Source organism: Paroedura picta, chromosome 17, assembly GCF_049243985.1.
Source record: "Paroedura picta isolate Pp20150507F chromosome 17, Ppicta_v3.0, whole genome shotgun sequence".
NCBI classification, from domain to species: Eukaryota; Metazoa; Chordata; class Lepidosauria; order Squamata; family Gekkonidae; genus Paroedura; species Paroedura picta.
The window spans coordinates 23,233,636-23,259,218 of NC_135385.1; the positions used below are offsets into that span (position 1 = coordinate 23,233,636).

The 25,583-nt window shown below is 53.2% G+C and overlaps 1 protein-coding gene across 7 annotated transcripts; it reads left to right on the plus strand.

Annotated features, from left to right (window-relative positions):
• Positions 1–56: 56 nt before the first annotated feature.
• On the plus strand, positions 57–24,864 carry GLYR1 (glyoxylate reductase 1 homolog). Of its 7 annotated transcripts, none has more exons than XM_077316012.1 (17): positions 58–286; positions 4,705–4,741; positions 6,394–6,473; positions 10,759–10,897; positions 11,293–11,511; positions 13,777–13,863; positions 15,075–15,131; positions 15,356–15,394; positions 15,506–15,579; positions 17,555–17,623; positions 18,623–18,722; positions 18,894–19,004; positions 19,231–19,332; positions 19,563–19,725; positions 20,100–20,279; positions 20,630–20,754; positions 22,542–24,864. In XM_077316012.1, the coding sequence occupies exons 1-17, from the start codon at positions 210–212 to the stop codon at positions 22,614–22,616; spliced, it is 1,734 nt and encodes a 577-aa protein (XP_077172127.1). In that variant the 5' UTR covers positions 58–209; the 3' UTR covers positions 22,617–24,864. The 7 variants fall into 7 exon arrangements, with proteins under 7 accessions (XP_077172130.1, XP_077172131.1, XP_077172127.1 ...); XM_077316009.1 differs by having other exon boundaries at positions 59–286; positions 15,356–15,406; XM_077316011.1 differs by having other exon boundaries at positions 59–286; positions 15,356–15,406; positions 19,234–19,332.
• The last annotated feature ends 719 nt before the right edge of the window (positions 24,865–25,583 follow it).

Below are 25,583 nucleotides of genomic sequence, written 5' to 3' on the forward strand. Positions count from 1 at the left end.
GGACGGAAGGAAGGAAGGAGGGGGGTGGGGAGCGAAGGCGGAAGAGCCGACTGGGCGGGGGAGAGAGGGGGGGCGTGTGTTGCGTGCGCGCGCACTCCGCCGGGCGCGAGACCGCCTCCCGGTAGCCCTTGCGCCGGAGGGGGAGGGGCGTGGCGGCCTCCGCAGCGACGACGACGACGACGACGGCGGTGCCGGCTGGCTCGGGGAAAATGGCGGCGGCGGCGGCGACGGCTCCGGCCGCCGCGCCCCCGGCTCCTGTCAACCTGCGGCTCGGAGACCTGGTGTGGTGAGTCCGGGAGGGAGGGAGGGGGCGGGCCCGGGGAGGCCCCTAGGCCCAGGATGGGGGGGAGGGGGGGTAAGGCCTACGAAGTTTCGGGAAGGGGGGGGGGTTAAAGGGACCCTCCCTTGGCTTTTGTGAACGGGCGGCTCCTCTTTTGGGTGGGGGGTGGAGAAGAGGCGGTCAGGGGAGGCATGAGGCCTCTGGATGTTAGGAAATGGGGGGGGGGTTTAAAGGGATGCCGCTTTTGTAAACTGGCTGCACTGGGGGCACCTCTTTGGGGCTGGGGGGGGAGAAGGGGAGGTCACAACTGTGAGCTGCTCACTTCTGAAGGGGAGAGGGAGGGAGGGAGGCGTAAGGCTTCTGGAATTTCGGAAAAGGGGGGTTTAAAGAGCACACCGGAGGAGGGAGGCTGGTTTTGTGAACTGGATGCAGTGGGGGCATCTCTTGTAGGCCCCAGGGAGGGGGTGGAGGAAGGGGAGGCCAGTCAAGTCGTTTCTGGGCTGTTTACGTCCAAGGGGATAATGTGTGTGTGTGTGTGGGGGGGATTGGAAGGGAAGTCTCAGAGGAAGGAGGCTGCCTTTGCTTTTCATGACCTGGCCCCTCTGGTAAACTTAACGAGTTTTTTGTTTTGTTTTGTTCCAGCTCAAGGTTTTTATGGAGTGGCGTTGGAGCTCTTTTCAAAAGCTTTAGCTTGTACTGCCAGGGAGCGAGCGCCGTGGCGTAGCTGGCGAAACTAATCCACACCGTAACCAAAAAATCCAAAAGTTTTTACAGGAATCGTGAATACAGATAGAAAATGTAGCTCCCAAGGGTCATTGGCATCGCATGGATCCATGCTTTGCAAGTTACTATACTGCTTGGGAACTACATTTTCTGTCTGTGCTGCAGAAATATCATGTGATGTGACAAAGCGGAGGCGAAACAAGGTATCCAGTGCTGGAACCTTGTTGCATATTAATACAGGCAATCATATGCAATTTGAATCAAAATGAATGCAACTTGGATTTTTTGGCTGTTGTGTGGCTTGGTTTCGCTAGCCTATTGCTGTTGTAACCATTTCCTGTGGCTGCCTGTATTTATTTGTTTCTACTTGCAGAGAGAGCAGGAGTAGATTAGTTTGCTTAGATGGTCTTGGACCGGAATACAAGAACTGAAAAATAAAGCATAATAAAATATATACCCAATACTCTAAAAATTAAAGGCATTTCCTATACTTAGGCGAGCTTGGGGCCCGTAAGCATTAGCAGATTTAATGTATGGGATTTCTAGTCTGCCCTATTGGGGCAGATTACATTTTATTTTTCTTCTTCTTGCCCACCCCACATCTTGTCTCTTCACCCCCTCCTCGGTGAAAACTGATATGGAAGGTATTTGCAGGCTTTTCAGTCCAGCGTCAGCTTCTGACAGATGGGTCAGGTGGAGATCTGCTCCTGCTGAGGGAACAAGCTGAATCTGGCAGGAGTGTCTCTTCAAGTGTTTTGTATTAATTTACAGGGTCACCCTAAGTCAGAGGAGATTTGGCGGCTAACACACACTCATGCATGCCCCAGGTTTTCTTTGCATTCAAACTAATCAAGGTGATGTGATCTTCTCATGGTTTTTGTGTGTGTGTGTGTGTGTGCATGCTTTAGGATGCTTAGGGCTGATCCTGCGTTGAGCAGGGGGTTGGACTAGATGGCCCCTTCCAACTCTATGATTCTATATACTCTTGTGTTGGCTTTTGTGGACTCCATCCAGTAACGTGGATTTACATCAGCTAAGTCCAGAAAAGTTTACATTAGAACATGTTTAAAAAATAATAATTTCCTGTAGCCAGTAAGCATTTAAACTTGAACATTAACTGCCGTAGCTTTCGATAAGGCAATTTCGAAACAACAACTGCCATCAAAGGAAAATGTTCTTTACATGGTGGCTTTTGCTGTTTGAACTACCACAACAGCTCCAAACCTCACTCTTTGAGTTAATGTCAGAAATGGCTGAAATGAGCGTGAAAATGTGGGCAGGATTTCATATGGCTGAGCTGTTGAATTCCGTTTAGGTCAACTAACTTGAGTGAGAAACAAGTTTCCTAAGCTGTTGTCTTGGGTCCATTGGCTTAAACGCAGATAGATAAATTTTGTAAGGTATTGTTTTATGCGTCGATCGCTGCAAGTTGAGTCGCCGCCAGTCAGAGTAAAACATTTGCGCGGCACTCCAGGACCGTTGGCTTTGGTCTGCAGATGCATTTCAGCGAAGGACTAATTCTGGCCTTGATGGAGCAAAATCCAGTCTGCTGAATTGAGCCGTCTGTCCCAACCAGTGGCTTCATCCACCCTTCAATTAGCCAATAAATGCCTGGCTCAACCAGTATTTGCTAGCAAGACTGACTGTCTGTTAGGTGTCTGTCAGTCTTGTCTGGGTACTTTTTTCTATCATTTGCTCATTTCATTACTGAAGAAATCTGAATTTATTGCTGCTCGCCTATTGGTCTTATCTCTCAACCTTTCTCTGAGGCCCCTCATTTTGTCTACAGCTTACCACAGGATTGTCGGCATAGTGGTCCATTATCTAGAAGGGTGTTTCTCTGCAAGAGACCTTAAAAGTTGTAGTTACATTGAGCCTGGCATTGTTACACTTTTCTGTTGCTGATGGGGGTTAAGCTTTTTTTCATAGAATTCTCATAGCCGGGGATCCATGTCTGTCACAGAGCGTTGCTTCCACGGGAGCCCCTGCTCCAATTCATTTCAGACTCGCTGCTTTTCCCCACAATGCCTGCACAGTAATTGTGTACCAGTCACGGTTCCCACTTTCCAGAACAGGCTTCCAGAGCCAGTTCAGAAGGCCCCGTCCACTTTACCATTCAGAGAGCGTTTTAAAGGTCCTTTTCTCGGAGGGTTTGGAACAGATTTCCTCTGAATTGATTCGTGTTACAGATGGTCCTTTAGTATATTGCAGTTTGGCAGATCGCAGACTGACATCTTAGAGATGCTGGTTTCCCACGCAAACCGGAGTTTACTGTGCGTTTTTAGTACTGCTCAAGACCGCCATGAGCTTTGAGAGGGCAGGTAGAAACCCCTTAATGCGCAAATGCAAGTATTCCGTGCCAGCAGCACAGACAAGATTTTCGAGGTATGATCTTTAATCAGTCAAAGTTCCCGCCGTCAGATTCTGTGCAGTGTTTCTCGTAGTCTAAAACTCAAGGTGCATAATCCGGTTGCTTTTGTGCAAGCGAGGCCAAGGCGTCTTGACCGGCCTTGGACATGCCAGGTTAAGCTACGCTGAGATTTCTCCCCCCCCCCCTCCCCAAAGCCCTAGGCTTTTATTTATTTTATTTTTTTGGCTGAACTATTGATTGGATATAGCTATATGTCCCGTGATGGTGACAGGTACAGTCCAGGCTTTTGTGAGAGATGACAGAAAGAAACCTCAAGCACAATCCCAGCTCAGCAGTATTCTGCAAGGAACTTACCTTCTGGCTTGTCTCGAGTGCCTTGTTCGATGAACAAAGCCAGTCTGTTGTGGGGCTACTAGCCGAAATGATTTTCTGTCAAACCGTGCGAGGTGCATAAGCGGCATGATTTGGTGATTTTCTCCCCACCTCACCCCTCTGGGTGTCCAAATTCATGCTTGTAAGTCACATGAGTGTCTGGTTGCAGTTGGCGTGCTGCCTTTCTGCTGTGATTTCTGGTGGTTTGGAATTGGGGTCACCGACTTCTGTGGGACTTACCCCTCCCACACCCAGAATGGTGTGTGGCCCCTCTCTCCGTACCAGAATTTTTCAGTAGGGAGGCCCTCCTGCATGCCCCGGTCCTAGATGCTTCAGGATGGTGAGGTCCCAGAGTGACCTGTATTAAGCTCACTGCGAATGCAACCACTTTGACTAGCTCTTCGTAAAGCAGGGAGGGTGGGGGGAGAGAGCTCATTTGAGAACAGAGGCCAAGACTCCTTTTCTTGTTGATTCTGTCTCTGGGAGGGTCCCCGCTGCGCTGGTTGCCTGCGGCCAGTCTGAATTGCCTTCCAGGAAACCCTCTGTGTGCAGCTTTACAAACACCGAGGTGTTTCTTTGTTTTGTTTTGGTGTGTGTGCTTTTTTTCTCCCCTGTGGTTTGTGTTTTGAGTACTCAAGCAACAGACACTGGGATGTGTGGGCAGGCGAGCTAGTAAAAAAATGTGTCTGGCCCAGTATGTTTTTTTTCCTGGACCCATTTGCACAATTTCTGGATCCACTTGGGGGCTGTCGCAGCCAGGGCTACCTTGTGGGCGAGGCCCCACCTGCCCTGGAGACAGTTCGGCCACGCAAATTCGGCATCCCCAGCCTCCACATTTTCTCCGTTAAATAGCTTTTGGTTTTCCTGTCTAGTCAAATTGAATAGTGGAAGGGATAACCAAGATCCACTGCTCTTTTTGGCAGCCGTTGGCTGACTTCCGCTTTTGTTTCTCCCTTAGGGGGAAGCTGGGCAGATATCCTCCTTGGCCAGGGAAGGTAAGTTCCCTTAAGTGCATGCCTCCAATAGTTTGCTGTGCTCCCCTTAGTCGTCTGGTTGGGTTGCCGTTTCTGTTAATGACTAACCCAGTGGTCCTCACTCAGTGGACTGCAATTCCTAGCGACTAAAAGAGCCACTTGAGGACTGTTTGCCCTGCGCACCACCCCGAGTACACCCAGTTGTTCACGCAGAACTATAACATAGCCCCTTGAATCAGCAGCATACCTTGGCGCATGCCATGTTGCTTGAACCGTGTCTGGAGAGAGGGAGAGGCTTGCAAGCCAGAGTTCTGACATAGCCACATGCAAACATTTTGAATTCTCCATAACGCTTGGTTTGCCTGGACGTTAGGAAATAAAGCGTTCTCTGTGTTAAAAATTCCCTCGCTGGGTCTCTGCAGGGGAGAAGGGGTGGTTAGAACCTCTCTCCGTGCTACGTTTTCTACTTGCAAGGAGATTTGTCCTAGGGGCTAGTATTTCACAGTAGTTTTCCCCCTTCTCATTGACCCAGCCTTGTACACAGAAGCCTTTCCTCTGTGCAGCCTTTCTACAATCATGGTGGGCAAGCTGTATGGTGTCCTAAGAACAAATTATCCCAGTCTCTAAAGCGGTTTCCCATTTTCCTGAGGCATGGGGCTGGCAGCATGGGGGTCAGTGTTTGGAAGAGCCACAGGTGGCAGGCCAGAGAGACCACTGTGGCCCCTCAGCCACTGAACAAGTCTCACTGGCCTAATCGAAAACAGACACGTTCATGTGCAGAGGGCAATGGAAGACGTTCGACAAGCAGTGTGTGGAACGTCAAGGTTGTTGTAATGTCTAGCAAAAGGTGCCTGGCTTATTTTCCTCTCCCGCACTCAAGCTCCTGCACAGAAACAGGTCCATCACTGAGCCGTCACAGATTAACCCCTGCCTGTCTTGGTGTCTAATGCTAGCCCTGCTCTCGATAAGGCCTAACGTCAATTCGTGGTGCCGTCTCAAAGCAGCGTGGCTCGTTGCGTTGCTCCTGCCTCCCAGGAGCCCAAGGAATGGTTGACAGCTGGGCCAGACGCCTGGATCTGCCACCCGATCGATCTGCATATTGATTCAGCCCTTCTGAACTGCTTAGAGGGAGAGAAATCTGTTACCCGGGGGATGGTTGCCATTAATTCTGGTGGCACGTCTACAGCCTCACGGTGCCAAGTCACTTGCCAAATTGCCAGCTGAAAAGCTTAGTTGACGTCAGAATGGCTGACTCTGTCCCCAAGTATCTCTCGGCAAATAGCACGGGAGATTTCCCTTAATACATTTAGGGAGGCTTGTGTTTTCCTGGCTGATCAGGTACCGAAGTGATTCCGGCATTCCCAAGGCTGAACATGATTTAGATTTGGGCAAGGGGGCCCTGCCAGTAATAGCGCTCTTATTTTTTAGACTTCTGGCTTGCTCAACATAAACTGCCCTTGCTTCTTTCAAACATAATCTTTACGTGCCGGGTGTTTACTGCAAGCCTTTCTTCCTGGCTTTTCCCAAAATGGCCTGTAGCAAAACGCACAGGCACGAGGCCTGGGGTGAGGTGCGGGAGAGGACAGCGGGAGCATCGATCGCGAGAGACATCCAGGCCTCAACCTCTCCCAGACTGTCTTTTAATTGCAGCTTCTCCTTTTTTTGCCCCTCAGATCGTCAATCCGCCGAAAGACCTGAAAAAGCCTCGTGGGAAGAAGTGCTTCTTTGTCAAATTTTTTGGGACTGAAGATCAGTACGTACCCGCTTCGTTTTTTGTTTTTTTTCCTGCCTAAGGGGAATGGCTATTTTTAAACTTCCAGGGCCTTTGTGGGAAAGATCTGTGCCGGCTGGCACTGCCGTGACATCCTGCAAAAAATTGTCTTAAGCATCAGCCAGTGGTGAGACGGCTTTTTAAAATCACTCATTTGGGCCCGGCTGAAGCAGCCTGGGTCACCTTTAAAATACCAGCTGCCTGCTAAAGGGCTGTGTTAAGGGGACATTTTTGTTTCTCTCCTGGGGAGTGTCCCTATACCATCATAGAATGTCACCAGGCCTCTAGACGAGTCTGTGATGGTCCTGCCTTTGGACCGCTTGTTGTTGCTGTATTTGCTGGCTTCCTGGAGTCCCCCAGATGGACCAAGGGTGCCCTTAATTTGCTCCAGCAGAGCTGCAGCGTTTGAAGGGAAGGAATTGGACTCTGGCCGTGAAGCTGCGGATTTTTCAGAGTTGTGTCTCTGGCAAGCGAGTCATGCCACACGCCGAAGGGCAAAGTTGAAACATTTTTGTCATGGGGTTGTCTTTGACTGATGCATGGTCTTGGGTGTTTGCGCTGTCTTGCTGGCGCATGTAGATAAGGAAGGCATGTCCAGGATCTGAATAGCTGTGGAACTGGTGGCCTTTTAGTGGTGTTGTAGACGGGTTGCGGTTTGGTTGCCTCAGACATAGCTAGGCATTAGAGCAGGGGTAGTCAAACTGCGGCCCTCCAGATGTCCGTGGACTACAATTCCCATGAGCCCCTGCTAGCGAAGTCTTGCAGGGGTTCATGGGAATTGTAGTCCATGGACATCTGGAGGGCCGCAGTTTGACTACCCCTGCATTAGAGTAACGCCTGTGCCTTGTTGAGCCTGAGGGACATGTCTGAGATTACCCAGCTAGTGTAGCAAAACAACTTCCATGGGAGGCAGCTTTATACAGCTGTCATGGAAAGCAGTCAGAGTGCTGGGGGGGAGGTTCAAAGCAAGCATTGTGCCCTGATGGAGGCAGCTATTTCGGAAGGATCTCTGCAGACCTGAAAGCAAGACCCCTGGGGCCTTCTGCAGGACCCCTTACTCCAGGATGGAGAGCCAGAATGGGCCAGGTAACCTGCATCAGTTAAAGGCTCTCAGCTTGTTTTCCTACTGCAAGAAGCAGTTGGAAACTGGAGGGGGAGGGAGGTTGCATCGTGTTCGCCCTGCAAAAGTGGGTCAGGTATCCGGAATATTTTTTCCCCGTCCTGACTTAGATCAGCAAAGGGACTGCAAGCGGAACGAACGATGTAGCTGTATGTATGTGTCGTGTAGACTTGAAAAGCCATTGGCTGGCGGAAGCCCACGGCCTGTTGGAGGAGCCTGCTTCCTCTGAGCCACATAGTGGCTCATGAACGGTTTGGGACTTTTGTCTATCAACAACGAAAGGCAGGGCTGTCACGATTCCTGCAGGGCGAAGGACATTGGGTTAGATTCACAGCTTGGCTTCCTGAGAACAGTGGTGTTGTTGTTCTTTAAATAAAAGGCAATTTCGAGTTGTTATAAGTTAAGAATGCACATTTAAAAGTACCAGCATGGGAGACATTGCCGAAACCTTGGGAGCCGAGGAGGGGCAGAAATCCGGAAATCTGACCTTGGAAGGCTCGGCAAAAGAAGTTTGAAAAATTGTGACGCAAGTCGGAATAGGACAAATAGTTGAGAGCAAGGGATCTGAAGAGGCTTCTGGGAATGGACTCACAATAAGCACACTACTGTTGACGTAGCATTCATTTTGCAAGTAACCAATGATGCTTCTATTCCCCCCCCCCCCCAATAATCCCTCTTGTATCACTTGCCTAAGTCTCGCACAGTCCTTGAAGGGTATGCCTTCAGGAGTGGTAGAGTAAGGAACGCCCTTACCTGGTTTTGGATATGACTCCAGAACGATCTGTCCACTTGCTCAGTGCAGTTGCTGCTCGGAAAACCAAGAGAGTGGGGATAGATTTCTGGACCTGCTGACAGCACTTCCTGTATAGATCTCTGGAAAGAATGTACATAAAGCGCACTCTAAAACACTGTATAAACATACCATAGTAGTTGGCCAAGGAAACTGAGGCTGAACGTGACTGCTAGGCATTTTGGATCGTCAGTCAGCTTTTAATGCTGCTTTGCCCAACCAGGAGCCCTGGCTGGGAACCGGTGCATGTGTCCAAAGCATGGCCCTTTTGGGAACCCGGGGCTTTGGTCTCTGCACCTGTTTTCTGTGGGGCCCGAAGACGTGCAGAAGTCAGCAGCGGTGGACTATTTGCCTTGAATGGCGGGAGGGACGACTTGAAAACCAAATTCCGCATGAGCCGCATGCATATTAATTGCCGGTCTTCAGAGCCAGGGTCCTTGGGGACCAAGTCTAGGGGCGGATCTGAATTCCGTATTCAGGCCCAGGCACCGTCCCTGCCCTAGTTTTCAGGAAAGGCAGGGGTGAATGGGCTTCCTCCAACAGCTTTGCCTCACCGTTCACTACAGGACGGATGCCTTGTGATTTCAGATCCTGTCCAAAGAGCAAATCCTGCATTTCCGGAAGAACAAAGTGGGTGCATCCCCCCCCCCCTCAATATACATACATTGACTAGAAAACCCCAGTGACTTATATGGAGCTTGCTCCTCAGTGTGTGTGGAGTGAAATGAGCTTCAGGATCCATTTTATCCATGTGTAGGGCTCTCGTGCTTTGAACTAAAGGGATTACAGCCCTGCAGATTATCGCTTCCCAGCTGGCTGCTTGCAGCTGTAACCATCCTGCAAACATGCCCAATTCATGTTATTCCTTCCTTGCCTCGTTTCTCATTACCCGCATCTTGATCCTGACCATGGTAACTGCTCACCTGGCATCGGCCAAAACTTGCAAAGGCTCTTGTAACAAAATTAAAAGGCACTCGCTTCTCTGAATGCTTCTGCAGTGGCCTTGCGGACATGTAATGAGACACGTAGTAAAAACGAAGCGCCGTATGCTCAGTCCCCAGCACAGTGCAGAGAATCCAAAACTGCCGGAGATTAATGCCATTCAGGTCAAAGGCCCTGGCTGGGAGAAGGACAACTTTTAGGTGCCTGGGGACGTGGCAGCACGTGGGAGAGGGGAGACGTTGGAGGCCCCAATTGAGAGAGAACGAGCTCCCCCAGGAGCCATTTCTTTTGCCTGCTTTAAAATTGGGGCCGCCTCCAAACGTTATCGAAGGCTACAGAAGCCATTTTAAAAGAGAGAGAGAGAGAGAGAGAGAGAGAGAGAGAGAGGCTTAATGCGGCCGGACTCTCAAGGAGCTGCCGGCAAGCAGAGGGGATTTGGGGGCTTTCCACGGAACGTTCCCGGCGCTGACATTCCTGAACCGTCAATGTGCCGGGTATTGCGAAATGACAGGCAAGCCGCAGGAGCCGTCAAGGATCTTTCAAGGATACGACAGCGGAGAAAAAGCCATTGTGCGGTTGGCCTAGTTTGATCGGCGGGGAGAGAGAGGCGGATGGAAGGGAGGAGGATGCCGAACACCAGGCAAGCTGTCCAGTGAGCAAAAAGTATAAGACATATCAAGATGTCAGGCCCTTACAGTGAGCATATACAAGGGCTGGCCTAAGGTCACCCAGCTGGCTGCGGGTGCAAAGAGGAGAAAGAAGAAGCCTTACCCACCCGCGAAGAAGAACAAGCCCAAGGTCACCCAGCCTGCTGCACGTGGAGGAGGAGTGGGGAATCAAACCTGCTTCTCCAGATTAGAGGCTGCTGTTCTCGACCACTTTAACAGAATATACAAGCAGTTTAACCCACAGTGTAATTGAATGCCTCAATGATCAGGCTCCCAACAGACCTACATGGCTGCCATGTGTGTGCAGAGGGACTGAAGAAAGCGGCGTCTGCCACAGAATTCAGTTCTCTGGTACGCCTTCATTTGGTTCCTTTAAAAAAAAAATCCCACCAAGTTTCTAGCATGCGGGAACATCAATGGGATGGCACCTTAACGACCGTCATGCTCTGAGAATATTGTGAGGGCTTTAAAACACATCCCCCTGGACAATACGGGTGCATGGGTAGGATTGGACGGCTGCTTGTGCAGCTGAAAAGGTACAACAGATGTAATAATTCACAAACGAGGGCCTGGTTTTGCTCGCAGTCAGGCGTCTGGCAGAGCATTAATGTTGCTAAGAAGAGGCAGAATAGCTATTTGTGAACGCCAGGACCTCGGTGGGTGCGGGGAGGGGGTCCGCTCCTGGAATAGCGAGGGGTGTCGACACTGCTGCTGAGCGTTTCATGGGCTTTCGCTTTCTCTTCCCAGTGCGTGGATCAAAGTGGAGCAGCTGAAACCCTACCACGCCCACAAAGAGGAGATGATCAAAATCAACAAAGGCAAGCGGTTCCAGCAGGCCGTGGATGCCGTGGAGGAGTTCCTCAAGAAAGCCAAAGGCAAGGACCAGGTGAGTGTCCCCCTGGGCGCAGTGGACCTTCGGCAGGCGGCTAGGGAGGGCATACGGCTGAGGAGCATCTCCAGGTTTTGGTTCTGCCCAACAGTGGCTAAGGTCGCACACGTTGGTGAAGCCAGCTGGCTGTCATGTTGCCCTGACAGGAAACAGACAGAAGGGCTGGTAGATCTATCCTGCATTCTTGGCCTTAGGTTTGTGTGCCCTAGAGTGTTAGAATTGTGCCTGTTTAGGAAATACAGCTGTACATAGTTCCTCGATCCTGGTCTGTCCTGAATTTGGGGCTTCAGCAGGGACCTCTCCTCCTCTTGTGTGGTTGTGTGTGCAGGGCGAGAATCACTGGCAGCTCCCCCCACCCCCTTCCTTCACCCCTCTGTTCTGTAATCTCTCAGGCATCTCACAGTTCCGCCGAAGAGAAGAACCGGCGGAACTCCAGCGAGGAAAGAGGGAAAGCGGCGGCGGGCGAAGAGAAACGCAAAGCCGGGCTGGCTGACGGGAAGCCGAAAAAGAGAGTCTCTTCAGTCTCCTCGGAGCGAGGCTCCAAGTCCCCGCTGAAGAGGACGTACGAGCAGAGCCCCCGGAAGCGGGGACGGCCCCCCAAAGACGAGAAGGTTTGTGTTTGGCGCCTCATTTCCACCTCCTCTGAGCTTTGTCTGGGTGGAATGTAACCTTATCGACCCGACCGGACGACCTTGGTGCTGTGGCATGCGCTCGGCTATCCCAAAGTCTTACTGGCCAATCGCGTTGTTTGGCAGTCCTGGTCCCTCTCTCCTCCAGCGCCCTCAGACAGGGTGTGTTTTTTGAGCTGCACTATCGTTGAAGATGAAGAAACATTGACAGAAGCGAGAAGACCTCTGTTTCCAGGGACCCCCCCGTGCTCCCTCGCTGCTGTTTGTGGGTTCGGTTTTCTTTCCTCAGTGGCCTTTTGGATGTTTCTACCCATCTGCCAGCAGCACCCGTCTGCCTCTGTCCTGTTCAAGAAAGTTAGACGTTCTCCCTTCGGTTGTGGATCCTGCCGCTCCAGTGGGTCTGATTGAGTAAACGTGCTCCAGAAAACTTAACACAGAGCCTGCTGCGTGGACGAAGGAGGACGTAATAGGGGAACTTAGATTTACCCTGACGTGGACGGCCCTGAGGATTCTTCCTGATCTCTACTCTGTTGATCCTCAAAGGGATACTTTGCCTGCTTGAAATTGGGCCTGAAGTTATGTAACTCTTCTCCTTTACATTTGAGGCCAGGAAGACCTTAGAGACAAAGCTTCTACCCTGGAAATCCTGCTAGGCTCGGAGATGCTCGTGGGCCGCAGATGGCCACGGCCTCATTTTCTTTGAAAGGAGGTGTCTCTGGGGGCTCTTGCCTATCTGGTCATTGTGGTGCTGTGTTCCCTGGAGGAACGGAAGCCTATTAGAGAGACTGGGCAACTCTTAATTTTTTAACCTACCGAGTGAAGAAGAAGAGCTGGTTTTCCGTGCCCTGTTGTTAACTACCCGAACACGTCTCAAGGCAGTTTGCAGTCTGATTACACTGATTTCGGTGGGTCCTGAGGCCCCCCCTTTTCCTTTAGCTAGCAATCACCAAGGGTCCTGACATGCAGCTGAGCCCACCAATCCCGCCACTTTGCAAGGTGCCGACATCCAGCCTCCGGGTGACTTTAGATGCCTCAATCCTGCGACATCTGGACTTTGTCCAGCTGACTACAGGCCGGACGATCTGTGGCACGCCTGGAATGGGGACGGTTTGAGACCGGCCTTGCCACTTTCAGTAATTTCTCAACAACAGCGGCCAACAAAGAAACAGGAGAGCATAGTGAAGGAAGACGTCGCCTCCCACCCCGCCTCACCCCAGCATGGGAAATTGATTGGGAAGGGGACGATGCATCACGGCCACACGTCAGCGCATTGATGACACTGTGGCCATGGTCTCAAGCCACTTGGCTGGAAAATCAGCCCCCAAGGACTTGCTTCTTGGATTCACCCTGCACGGACAACTGTGTTCATCTGAATTGCTCCGAAGCTGCCGTTTTCTCTCTTCTTCTTGATTTTGGTTGATCCTTCTGGCTCACCTTGTTCCTGGGCTTTCAGGGCAGGGGGGCAGTGCCTAAAATGCACATTCAAATGGGAATTTGGGGAGGGGGATCCCAAAACCCAGCAATGAACTGATTTCCTATCTGCCTGCCGGTGGGTGTTATACCGTGTTGCCTTCAGCACAGCCTCGGAATTTGGCAAGAGAGGAGGGCAAGGCAATTTTGCAACACTGAGAAGGTTTCTTTGTGTCCTCACGCCGCAGTGTCTCCACAAGCCCTGCTTTCCCTCTGGAGCTGCCTGACACGGTGTGGTTTCTCCCTCCTGGTCAGTCTGTCTGTTCTCCCCCAAGGTCACAACCTGTTACACTGCAAATTCCTCCCCACCCCTTTGTTGTGCTGTTGTGCAACCCTTTCCTCTGCTGTGTCAGCAAAGGGCCCTTCCTCTGCTTGGGTCAGCAACACTCCAGCTTGGCGAAGGAGTTAAGAGTGATGGCTGGGTATGATTCCCTGCTCCTCCCCATGTCGCCAGCTGGGTGACCTTGGGCTAGTCCCAGTTCTCTCAGGGCTCTCTCAGCCTCACCTGCCCCCCCAAAGGCGCCTGTTGTGGGGAGAAGAAGGGAAGGCTACTATAAGCCACTTCTTTGGGTAATGGAAAGTGGGGTATAAAAACCAGCTCCTCCTCTTCTGCCTTTCGGAGCAGCCTCTTCCCCAGAAGGGATTTGGGACGCGTTCAAGACCGGGGCTTCTTGAAATGTTCAAAATGTCGCTCATCCCCGTCCCCAGCCTCCCATGCGACTTTTGAGGTCCTGTCCCCATGCCACCCCCTTGATTGCTTTCCTTGTCTCCCCGCAGGATTTAACAATCCCGGAGTCGAGCACCGTGAAGCGAATGATGACGGGGACCGTGGCGGGATTCAAGTGGCCCCCAAGTGTCAGCGAGGTGATTGAACGCTCCCCCCTTCCCCCTGGTCTCGGTCTCAGTAACCCCGTGGCCCTGCACAGGCTGCTCTCCCTCTGCGGGACTCAAGGATGCAGCGTTTGCTTAGCCTTGCAAGGAGTTGATTGCACAGCCCAGGCCAGGGCAGGCATGTCGCAGTTCCGGGGAGCGCGCATGAGCTTCCAGAGCCACACGTGAACGCCCGGCCGCTGGGTCCCCTCCAGCTTTCAGAGCTGAAACGGCGGCATAAATGTTTAGATGCTTGTAGGTAGCTGTCTGTGTAGTGGGGATGCAGTAATAGAGCATTGATTGGGAATGTGGGAGTTGTCTTATCAGTTCCAGCCTGCAGCTGAAGAGATGGCAGCAGTTACTGAGGGAAGCAGGAAGGGAAGCAGACAGGGATATTTGCCTTGGCTAAAGCTGATCCAGGTGGCTTTAAAAGTGCGTAAGCGCTCCGAGCTTGAGGAATCTTCCCCCCTCACAATGAGACTATAAGAGAAGTGGGCCCAGAACTCCGGAAGCCCCAAGAAGACAGAGCATCACAACCCTAGACAGAGTGTCCCATCTCGATCTTGTGGCTCAGAGCCGCTGAAGGACCTCCACTCCGGAGGTTTCTCCACTCCTGCTGTCACATGGGTTCTTTGAATCCCGCCATCAACCCTTGGAAATGCTTCGGGTCAGATTTAGGCTGGCTTGAGTCATTTTTTCAGACAGCCACCTCTTAAGCTGATCCGAGTGAGGCAGGACCCTAGCCTAGAGCAAGGGAGAAGTTCTTAGGGAGAAGTTCCGTTTTGTTCAGTGGAGGAGCTTCATAAATGGGCTTAGGGTTGCCGCCTTAGAAGCAAGGCATGGAAGGTGGATGCAGTCCTTGAGCTGCAAAGTGCCGTGAACGTGTGTGGGTCATAACTCGCCCACGGAAGCTGTTTTCCCAGCGTTCTTCCACATTCTCTGCCATTGAGCAGGCCCCTGAGTACCTCTCTCTTGTCTGGGAATATTGCTTGCCTTCCCCTGGCACTTCACGCTAGTCGTTCTCCGCAGTCGGTAAGATTTAGGATTCTTCGGCCCTTTGCTGTGCCTGGGCAATCGCGATCACACTTGCTTTCCAATAAGGGGGGGGGGCAAGCGTTGAGGCTGCTTCAGAGGCCGTGAGCCGTCGGGAGGATGCGTTGACTTGGTTTTCTGCCTGCCTGAGTTTCCCCCCTTTGCCGTTGCAGCCCGTGAAAGACGGCGACCCGCATTTCCATCACTTCCTGCTGAGCCAGACGGAAAAGGTGAGCGGCAGAAGCCGGGCCCGTCCCAAGGTGGCCTCTCGCCAGCTGCGAGCAGACAGGTTTTGCTCCCAACAGAGGCCGCCCAGCCGAGGGCCTGCCACGATAAGGTTAAGGCTCTCTTGCAAGAGAACAAAAATGTTCACTGGATTCCTCCCAAATACGTTCGTTCTCTTTCTCTCTGTCTTTCTGTCTGTCTGTCTCTCCTTCCTGCTCTCGTCGTGCAGCCGGCCGTTTGCTACCAAGCGATCTCGAAGAAGCTGAAGGTGTGTGAAGAGGTACAGCCGGCTTTAGCTCTCGACCCCTCCTTTGTCAAGAGCACGGCCGGCTTGCCCCGAAGTGAAACGCTTCTCTTTGCCTTCTTCTCCCGCCCCCAGGAGACCGGCTCCACCTCTATCCAGGCAGCAGACAGCACAGCGATCAACGGCAGCATCACGCCCACAGATAAGAAGTAAGAGCCTCCCTCTGTCGGGGAGGTCTCCCCCCCCCCCTTAACGCTTCCCGGCCGGCTTCGGACTGGGGAGAGGGCCAGCGAGCGGCCTGGAGCCACTTAAATGGGGGCCGGTCCTGTTCTTCGCCGGTCTCTGTCTGGGCTCCTGAGGTGAGTTTTGCTCAGCTTCAACTAGGGGGATCCCTTCCCCGCCCCTGTCCAAGCACCTCTCTCTGCCGCTCGAAAGAAGGGGGTCTGGACTGGCCCTAGTAGTCCAGGCAAGCCTGGTCCCATCCGAAGCTCAGCAGGGCTGACCCTGGCTAGTATTTAGGGCTGAGACCTCCAAGGAATGCTCGGGCTTGTGATGCAGAGGTGGGTGATGGCAGAACGGATCCTGGGAGCTGAGCGTGGAGCGGTTTCCTTGCCCAGGGCTCAAGGCGGCCCCTGCAGTGTAGTCCCCCCCCCACACACACACACATCCTCTGCACCTACATGTAGGCATGTCTCTGACATTCTTTGCCCAATGAGGAGTCCTGGGACAGCAGAGAGCCATAAGCGAGGGCGGAGCTTCCAAAAAAAGGCCCCTTCCTTTCCCCCGTACTCTGACTATGAAGATTGCTTGGGTTGGGCTCACCCAACGGGACCTGGAGCCTGTCTCCCTGCCGTTCAAACTGTGCTGTGCAGGGTGGGCATGTGAATCATAGAATCATAGAGTTCGAAGGGGCCATACAGGCCATCTAGTCCAACCCCCTGCTCAACGCAGGATCAGCCCTAAGCATCCTAAAGCATGTGGATCGAAGAAGAGTAACCCCGTGTTTCCCTTCCTTGGGTCCCTCAGCACAAGGAAAGGGCTACGGAGGGCTCTTCCAGGGAGTTTCCCTCCTGGTCCATCCAAGCAAGCAGTAACGGCCGCCACATTGTGGTTTCTTTTGGAAGAACCTGCCAGGAACTTCCCTTCGACGTGTCCCTTCTCAGGTTTGCTGCTCCTGCCACTTCTACTCCCCCCCCCCCCAACCATGAGCTGGAGAGCCGAGTCCGTTTAACCCCTAGAAGGAAAGGAAGAGGCGGACCCCGAGGTCCTTGCAGGAATGGCCCTGTGTGACACTTCCTGTCCCCTCCCCTCCCCGAGTGACAGAGCCAGAGTCGGACTTCCTGTGTCGCTCTCGTTTCCCGCCTGTGCCGACACGGGGCAGACCGCAGCCTCTTTCCTTGTGGTTTTCTGTGCCGTTTCGGCCACCAGCTTTCAGGATGTCGGGTTTGCAGCCCTGCTGAGGGGGGGACCAAAGTAGCAATGAAGGCCTTCAGGTAAGCCCCCGTCCCCTGTAGCATCGGCAAGAGAAACCGCAAGCCCCCCATAAGCCAGCGAAGATGGGCCACGGATTGCCAGTCTGATGTAATCCTTAGAGCTGAGCTTATGCACGTTTAGTCATTCCTCACTCTCTTGGCCTCACTTACTTTGTGGAACAAAGTCAAATCCCGCCGGCACTTTGAAGACTCACCAAGTTTCATTATGCGTGGCAGCGTCCATGTGCTTTTCAGAAGAAGCACACCTGTGCACAAAGGTTTATATCTAGGCTGCGACTTCCTTGGTCTTCACGGCGCCCCTGGAGTCCAGCTTCCTTCTGTTGCTCCAGACCCACCTGGATCTATTTGGAGAGAAGGGGAGAGCAATGTTGTTCTCCCCTGCCGCCCAGAAAAGTGGGGGGAGGTCTTTGGAAGATCTCGAGAGGTTCTTGACTGGCCACCACGCTGTCCCGTTGGCTTGTTTCCCCTTCGCAAGCGCAGGCAGCTGTGAGCTGGGCGTTAGGCACACAGCTTCTGTGAGGCTGAGGTTAGCCTTGTCAAGATCCGGTCGGAGGCATCGGCGAGGAAGAAGCAGGGCCGTTCCTAGAGCAGCTTCCTCTCTTTTTAGTCGGGCGTCACCTTTCTGCTTTCCTGGAAAGCTGGCGCCAGTCCCTCCCAAATGCAACAGCACGCCTTTCTCTTCTGTTGGTAGGTTGGATAAGGAATTTGACCCATTAGCGGAAACTTTCCCTGACCCCCAGCCTGGAGTGGCCACTAACAGGTGAATTCCACAGGGACAGCCCGGGCGCGTCGGCAGGAACGTGAGCTGCGGGAGGAGGGGGGGAAGCCCTTGAGGAACAAGAAGGGTCCTTTGTGGTCTGAAGGCGTGGCCGGAAGTTCCGAGCGAGCCTCCGGTCACCTCTGCGTAGGGGAGCGGGAGGAGGTTCGCGAGCACTTAACGGAAGGCAAGTTGTGGCCCTGCCCTTGTGGAATTTGATATTCTGCAGAGAGGTTTGCTTGGAGCAAGGGGGATGCAGAAGCGGCACAGTCACGGCCAAGGTGACAAGAAATAAAGTGGCGGGGCAGAAGGGTCAGGGCTAGGAGAAGGGAAGCAAGGGGGGACTCGGATGAGGGAAAGCCGTTATCTGGTGGGTCTCTTTTTTGCGTGCCTCAGAATGTCTCCTGCTCCCCAGTCAGGGGCACTTCTTAATCCAGGACTGGGGCTGCCGCTGTGACGTTCTGTTCTAGAAGTGCCGTGTCAAATGTTCGTCCTTTGCGCTTGGTTTTTAAAAGGCAGCGAGAGGCCATGGCCCCTGGGCACAACGGCAAAGGCTTGGCTCTTAAGGAGCCTCAGACCCACTCCCTGAGCCAGGGAGGCCGATTCAGGGCTAGATCGGAGCCCGAGTTTCTCTCCTACCCAAGCCCCTGTCTTGTGCTCTCAAGTTTCCCCCGGGCCTCTCCCTGGCTTCTGCAGCCTCAGAGATGGCTCAGCTTAGTCTGGTTAAGCAGAAAGAGAGGCCTCCATGGCAGGGCCAGGAAAGAAACAGCACTACAAACATTCTTTTTAAGCATGACTTCTGCCCCCTTCCATTTCTACTTTTTTAAGAAGGCCTGTGAACCCCACTGCTCTTAGGAACCACACACCTGACTGCCTCTCTGGAATCCCTGGCAGTCTCTCTCTTTTCCTGACTCTCAAGTCTCTCTAAATCTTTCTTTCTCTCTCTCTCTCTCTCTCTCTCTCGATGGCTCTCCGGCGTTCACTGTCTCCTCTCCTCCCCAGGATAGGGTTCCTGGGTCTCGGCTTGATGGGCAGCGGCATCGTCTCCAACCTCCTGAAGATGGGGCACACCGTCACCGTCTGGAACCGGACCGCGGAGAAGGTGAGCCTCGTCTCACAGCCAGCACGCAGCGTGGATTTGTGAGAGGGAGGGGCCGTGGTTGCTCGGCATGCAGAAGACCCCCGTTGGGACGGCCTCGTGCCGCTTGCCTCCGTACTGCGATCCTTTCCAGCGGCCTCCACGTCTGACACGGGGGTCTGTGCTTTTTTGCAGTGTGATCTGTTCATCCAGGAGGGGGCGCGCTTGGGAAGAACCCCCGCCGAAGTGGTCTCCACCTGCGACATCACCTTCGCCTGCGTCTCCGATCCCAAAGCGGCCAAGGATGTAAGGATTACCTCTTTTTGCTTCCGCGGTGGAATTCCTTTGCCTTCCCTAGACCCTGGTCTCACCCAGCAGGGCTCTCCCGGCGTCCTTGAGCAGCATTCCCCTGGTGTCGAAACCACGGCGAGACCCGCGGGGCTGCAAGCGGCCGTCCGGCCAACCTGGCAGTGGCCCGGTTGGCGTCGCTTAGCAGACACCCTATTGCTTTACCGCTCTCCTGTTCCCACAGCTGGTGCTGGGTCCTAGTGGGGTGCTCCAGGGGATACGTCCCGGGAAGTGCTACGTGGACATGTCCACCGTCGACGCCGACACGGTGACGGAGCTGGCCCAGGTACGCACGCCGGGCTCAGCCTTTTTTCTCTCTTTGGTAACGAAAAGAACGGAGCACTCGTTCATTGATAAACTGGGGGGGGGGGCTTCTTACGTTTTATGTTAGGGGGGAGGAGTTGCTTTGCGAGCGGGGCCCCCTGCTTGACAGCAATTGGCCCCCTGCCTGTTAGAAAGGGGTAGGCCTGGCCAGAGATGCCATCGGGGGCTCATTTTCTCGCTCTCCCCTCCCAGGTGATCGTCTCCCGCGGCGGCCGCTTCCTGGAAGCCCCCGTCTCAGGGAACCAACAGCTGTCCAACGACGGGATGTTGGTGATCTTGGCTGCGGGGGACAGGGGCTTGTACGAAGACTGCAGTAGCTGCTTCCAGGCCATGGGGAAGACCTCCTTCTTCCTAGGTAATTTCGCCCCCATTCCGGCGCCAAAAGGAACCTCGATGGCCAGGGCTTGCGCAGGCGCCCGCAATGCTCACCCGCCCTCGCCATCTTCCATTTGCACGGGGCCAAGCTTTGCATCCCTGTGCACATGGGTGCAAGGCTGTGCGTTTAGGCCTAACCTCACCCTGCTGCGGAGGTGCTGGTGGTTGTCCCTGGGGTGTTCCGCTTTGAGAGCGCAGCCTTTCAATGAGTCTCTCCTCCCCCGCAGGAGAAAGAATAGGGGGTGTGCTTGGTTCTTTCCCTGAAGGGTTTTGATCCTAGGCAGCTGGGTTTGGGTGGGCAGCGGCGATGGAAGGCCGCCCCTACACACTGCCTCCCCTTCCCCCCGTGTCCAGGGGAAGTGGGAAACGCCGCCAAGATGATGCTGATCGTCAACATGGTGCAAGGGAGCTTCATGGCCACCATCGCCGAAGGCCTGACCCTGGCCCAAGTGACCGGCCAGTCCCAGCAGACCCTTCTGGACATCCTGAACCAAGGACAGCTCGCCAGCATCTTCCTGGACCAGAAGTGCCAAAGTAAGTTTCCCCCCTATCCTTCTGTACTCTCTTGGCCCACATATCTTTGCCCATCTGATTTAGAGTTGCATTGAAAGGAGACGGTAACTCAGGTCTCCCTGAGCCAAAGCCGAAACGTGTCGTTCGGCGATCTCTGTGTGGCGCCACCGAGGAAGCAGCCAGGGCCTTCATTCGACAGGTGGATAACGGGGTCACGAAGGGGGAGGCCACAGCCCAGCAGCGGGCAGGGGTGAAATCCGTACGCAGAGACGAGAAGCTGTTGGCAGCCGCCAGGAAAGCGGAATACGGAAATCCTCCTGGCACTCCTCAGAGTTACCTTTCCCCCTTTCCCTTTCTCCCATCTCTTCCAGACATCCTGCAAGGAAACTTTAAACCAGATTTTTACCTAAAATACATCCAGAAAGATCTCCGGTTAGCCATTGCACTAGGCGACTCCGTCAACCACCCAACTCCCATGGCAGCTGCCGCCAACGAGGTACGTGCCGCCCGGAACCACCGCCCTCCTTTTGGGCTTTGGGGGAGGCTTCTGAAAGCCGAAGGGGTCTGCCCCGTGGCCCTGGAGGTGCTGCAAGGATTTTCTCTTGGAGAGAGAGAGGGGGGGGGCCTTCAAATCTCGTTGCCTACTTGCGTGTTTTCAAGCCAGCTTGAGAGCCACAGTGCTGGAGCAAAGTCAAAGCTGGGGGAATAAATTCTGGAGCCCGTCTGCTGGCCTGAAATAGGGTCCAGATGGAGGTGGGAAGGTGCCAGGTGGGTGGGCTCTGTTGCCACCCACCTGGAGGGTAGTACCATCCTTAATCCAAGGGCTCGGTGAATCAGCGATGGCGTTTTGAAATGGATCAGGCCGATTGCACTGGCTCCGTTCTCCGTGCTCGGCGAGTTTGCTCCTTGCTGTGCTTTGGAATGCTTTCCCCGTCTCCCTTCTCGTGCATCACCTCTGACCTCACCTGGTCTACTTCCACTCTGGCTTTGATTCCCCGCTCCTCCACATGGCAGCTTGGGCCAGGCACGGTTCTCTCTGAGCTCTCTCAGCCCCACCTCCCTCACAGGGTGTCTGTGGTGGGGAGAGGAAAGAGAAGGCGATTGTAAGCCTACTTTGAGCCTCCTTTGAGACTGCAGCACCCCCAGCTCTTCTGCTCCTCTTTATATATGCTCACTGGAAGCATTTGGCATTTTATATGTTTCGCTTCGAGCTTCTTGGACAGCTTGCCTGGTGCTCGGTGTCATCTCTGCCATCTGCCGTTCGCTGTCTCTCCGCAAATCAAACTTTTTCCTCTTCCTCCGCCCCTTCAGACTTTTGCCCCCGTCTGAACCCTATTTACCTTGAAACCGCATCTCTTAAATTTGCCCACAAGCTAGGTAGGGGAGAGTCAGTTGCGAAAATCCTTTTACGGAGAAGGGAGTCGCTGTTCATTCAGGGTTGTCTCCCTGTCCCCCGAAGACACAATCTGCTTTCCCAGGCCCAAGCGTTGAGGGCTGTGTGGGAGAGGGCCATCCTGCAAAGCTGCCTACACACATTCTGTCGCTCCGGGAGAGGCAGCACGACAGGCATGGCTGAATCCGGCCCAGGCGGTAGCTTACCGGTGCCAGGCAGTGGATAGCCTTGGAGCAGAATTAGCCAGAGAGGTTTCATGCTGCCCCCCTCTGTGTAGACGACCAGGGCTTGATCCCGCCCAGAGTTTGTTGCTTGCCAAGGTGGGCCTGCTTCTCTGCTTCTCGTTCTTTGGAAGCAGCAGGCAGCGGGGTTGTGCGGCTCACAATGACTCACAAAGTTCCTCGGATAAACGGTTTGGAACTGCATCTTGGGCTGCTCCCTCAGCTCGATGCAAGCAGACTCCTCCGGTGTGGTTTTGCATCGCTTAACGTGGCCGAGATAACCCTGGACTCTGCTTCAGTTCCATTCAGTTCCCCCGAATCCTGTTGCGTTGTTCGGGGAACGTCCCACCTTGTCCTACGAAGGCCGGAAATTAAAAAATAAAAATGCACAAAGCAGCCATCCACTTCTTCGGGGGTCCCCAACCTTGTGGAGCTAGGAATGTGGGCGCGGAGTGGCGGGGGGAGGGGATGAGCCTGCTCCGCCAATCAAATCTCCAGTAGGAAAAGCCCCCGCAGCCCCACCCTCTCCCTTAAAGCACTCTGCGGGTGCCACACGAGAGGTCCGGGGGCACCGTGTTGGGGACCCCCTCGCTGAGCGGTGGCTGAGGATGCCGATCCCTGAAACAAGTGACTGACCCCTCCCTCCCTCCCTCTCTGTGTCTCCTGCAGGTCTACAAAAGAGCGAAAGCATTGGACCAATCAGACAACGACATGTCGGCTGTGTACAGGGCTTACATTCACTAGGGCTACCCCCCCCCTCTTCTTATTGTTAATACCCTGATTATTAATTATGATGATGACGAATACTGGGTTTTTAACTCTGGACCAGTCCATCTCTGTCTGTCTGTCCGTTTCTCTCCCTCTCCTCCGCCCCCTCCATTTTCTTCTTCTTCTTCTTCTTCTTCTTCTTCTTCTTCTTCTTCTTTTTTTTGTAAAATACGGGGATAAAAATACCTCTTTGGAATCTGCCACAAGAGCAGGTGCCACAGCCTCGCCTCCCCGCACCGGCAGAAGCAAGAATCAAAGGCCGGGGGGGGAGGGACTACGGCCATTGCCACCTCTCGACAGCGCATCTACCCCCTCCCTCCCTCCCACGCGGAGAGCCCCAGAACGGAATTGGCGATTTGTGATCCCCGGAGTGACCCGTTGCTTTCACTCCCTGGTTGTAAGAGCATCTTGCATTTTCTGTTGCTTTTTTGCCGTGAGTAATGTGGTTGCCGGCCTCTCGTGCGGCAGAGGACCCAGGATGCGCCCAGAGACAGCAGCCCCAAACACAGCGTATTGTTTTGGCACCCAGCTTCTCCCCATCCTGACATCACATCACAAAGGAAAGGTTCCTCGTGAGGACAGCCCAACGAAACCGTTGGCTTCCCTTCCCAGCGGAGCTTGGTTCTTGGAACACGGTCTCTGGCGCATAAGAGAGGAGCTTGGGTACCCCGGAATGCATGTGCTGAGACGGATTCCCCAGAAAGGTCAATGTGCTCTGGAGATCATTCATAAAACCCGTTTGCTTTTTTAAATGACTCCAGCACTGGAGTTGTGTGTGCGCGTGTGTGTGTATGTGTTTTAGATGAGGGGAAGAGTAAAATTTCATATCCTTTTGAGACCTCGGCTAAAACTCCCCGCCTTGCCGGGGCTCGCTAGGGCTTGAAAGAATTCTCCGAGCGAGAGTCCCAGAGCAAGAAGGTGCTCTCCGAGACCCGTCTCGAGGAAGCCTTCCGCTCCAGTGGAAATCTCCACTTCCACATTTTCCCACTGCTGAACCTGGAAGTTCCACCCCTTCCGTAACGGTTGGCTAGCAAGCGACCCGCAAGGCAGTAGGTGCCGTCGAGCAGCTTTCTGCCGCCGAAGGGTAAAGCTTTTCAAGGTCCCGTGGGGAAAACTAAGCTAGGACCCCAGATATCCGTTTGGAGTCATCCGGCTCACGTCAGGGGGCAGAAGACTTGCGTCGCGCCAAACAGAACTAGGGGAATGCCCTGCCCGGGCAGACCGGCTAGCCCAGGGGAAGGTCAAGAAAGATCTCCTGAGGAGAGGAAAGAAGGATGCTCTTTCAAACTCTGAAGTCTTTTTGTTTTTAAGGGGGGAAAAACAGACCTTCCATCAGTATTAGAATTTGAAGAGAGCCGTGGGGCCAAAGTTTGGAAGGCATTCCTGACCACAGGGTTGATTTTCGCCTCGATTTTCACAGCGCGCAGGTGGTGTCGGTCTTCTCCAGGGGTCAGGCTGCACTCCCCTTGTGCCATGTGCAGGTAGGAGGGCAGAATGTCCATTTGGGGGCGGGGGGGCAGCCTTAGGCTGAGGATGGAGCCCCACACTTTGCAGCTTCCTCGGTCTAACAGGGTGATCTTAAAGTTTCCCGCAAGGCAGGTTTGCTTTTTGCAGCAGAAACCACCGAACCCCCCTAGGCTTGGGGGCATCAACACCCTGTGGTGATGCCTTCTTGGCTCACACCTGGGGAACCCGTCAGTGATCCCAAATCCTTGGGCCGGGTCCGTTCTGGGGCAGAGGGAAAAGGGTTTAAGTTTGGTTTGCAAGAAAACCCCGCGAGAACCGGCTTTAGTCATTGTCGTCTTAATATTGTTGACAAATATTGTAAAGTTCCTTTAAAAAAAAAAGAGAAAAGACATGAGGATTTCTGTTTTAGCAAATGCTTTATATTTTGTTTGTTTGTTCTGTTCCCTTCCGTTTTTAAAAAGGGGGGAGAAATGTGACACGTGAAAAGCTTGTAAGAAAAAAAAAACAAAAGTTTCTTCTAAATTTCCCTGTCCCCCCTCCCCTCTTTCAATCACAGATCTATAGGTAATTAAGGTTGTGAATTTTTTTAAACGTTTTTTGCCTTGTTTTTAATTAACGTTTGTCATTCAAAATAGGATGTGTGGTGATGATTAAATGGCAAAACCCAATGAAATGAGTTTTTTTTCCTCCCTTTCCCCTTGTGCAATTAACTAAGCTACTGGCTTTAAAGGAAATAAAACCTTTCTTGGTAACACAACACCACTTGTCTGTTCCTAAAGCCGCCCCCATCCTCCCCCCATACCGAGAGAACCGCTGAAAACCAACCTGTCCTATAATGGTTAATGTAGGTGCCAATATTCACTTATAAAGTCCAGTGTGCATGACTTCTTCTTGATTACCACTTGTTTGGGTTCACTGCGTGGCAATCCCCGGCGTAGAACCAGAGAATCACAGCCAACCACTTTCTTAAAACGAGGCGCACATCTTTTCTCCCTTTCCTGTTGTATCCGAGGAAGTGAGCTTTGACTCTGAGAAGCTCATACTGGAGGAAAAGCCAGGATTAGTCCTTTAACTTTTCCCGTGGGCTTCTGTTTTGGCTCACCTGCATGAGCTGATGGAAGTGCATCCTGGTTTAGCTGGGCTTTTGATCTCTCCCTAATTAAGCCCTGGAGATTTATCTTGAAGAGCTGTTTTGAGGTTCACCCTTCCATGTATCTGAATAGTGGAGCTTTGATCCTGGAAGTCCTCTTGGTCTCTAAGGCAGGGTTGCCAGCTCTGGGTCAGGAAAGACCCCGCTAATTGAGGGGTGGGGTTTGGGAAGGGGAGAGCCTTCAATGGGGAGGAAGATTTTCTCCAGGTTACCTGATCTCTCTTTACCTGAAAATCAGTAATCAACCCAGGGGCTCTCCAGCCAGCACATGGAGGTTGGCAAGCCCACCATAAGGTGCCCCCCCCGCCTTTGATTTCCGCGCGTCG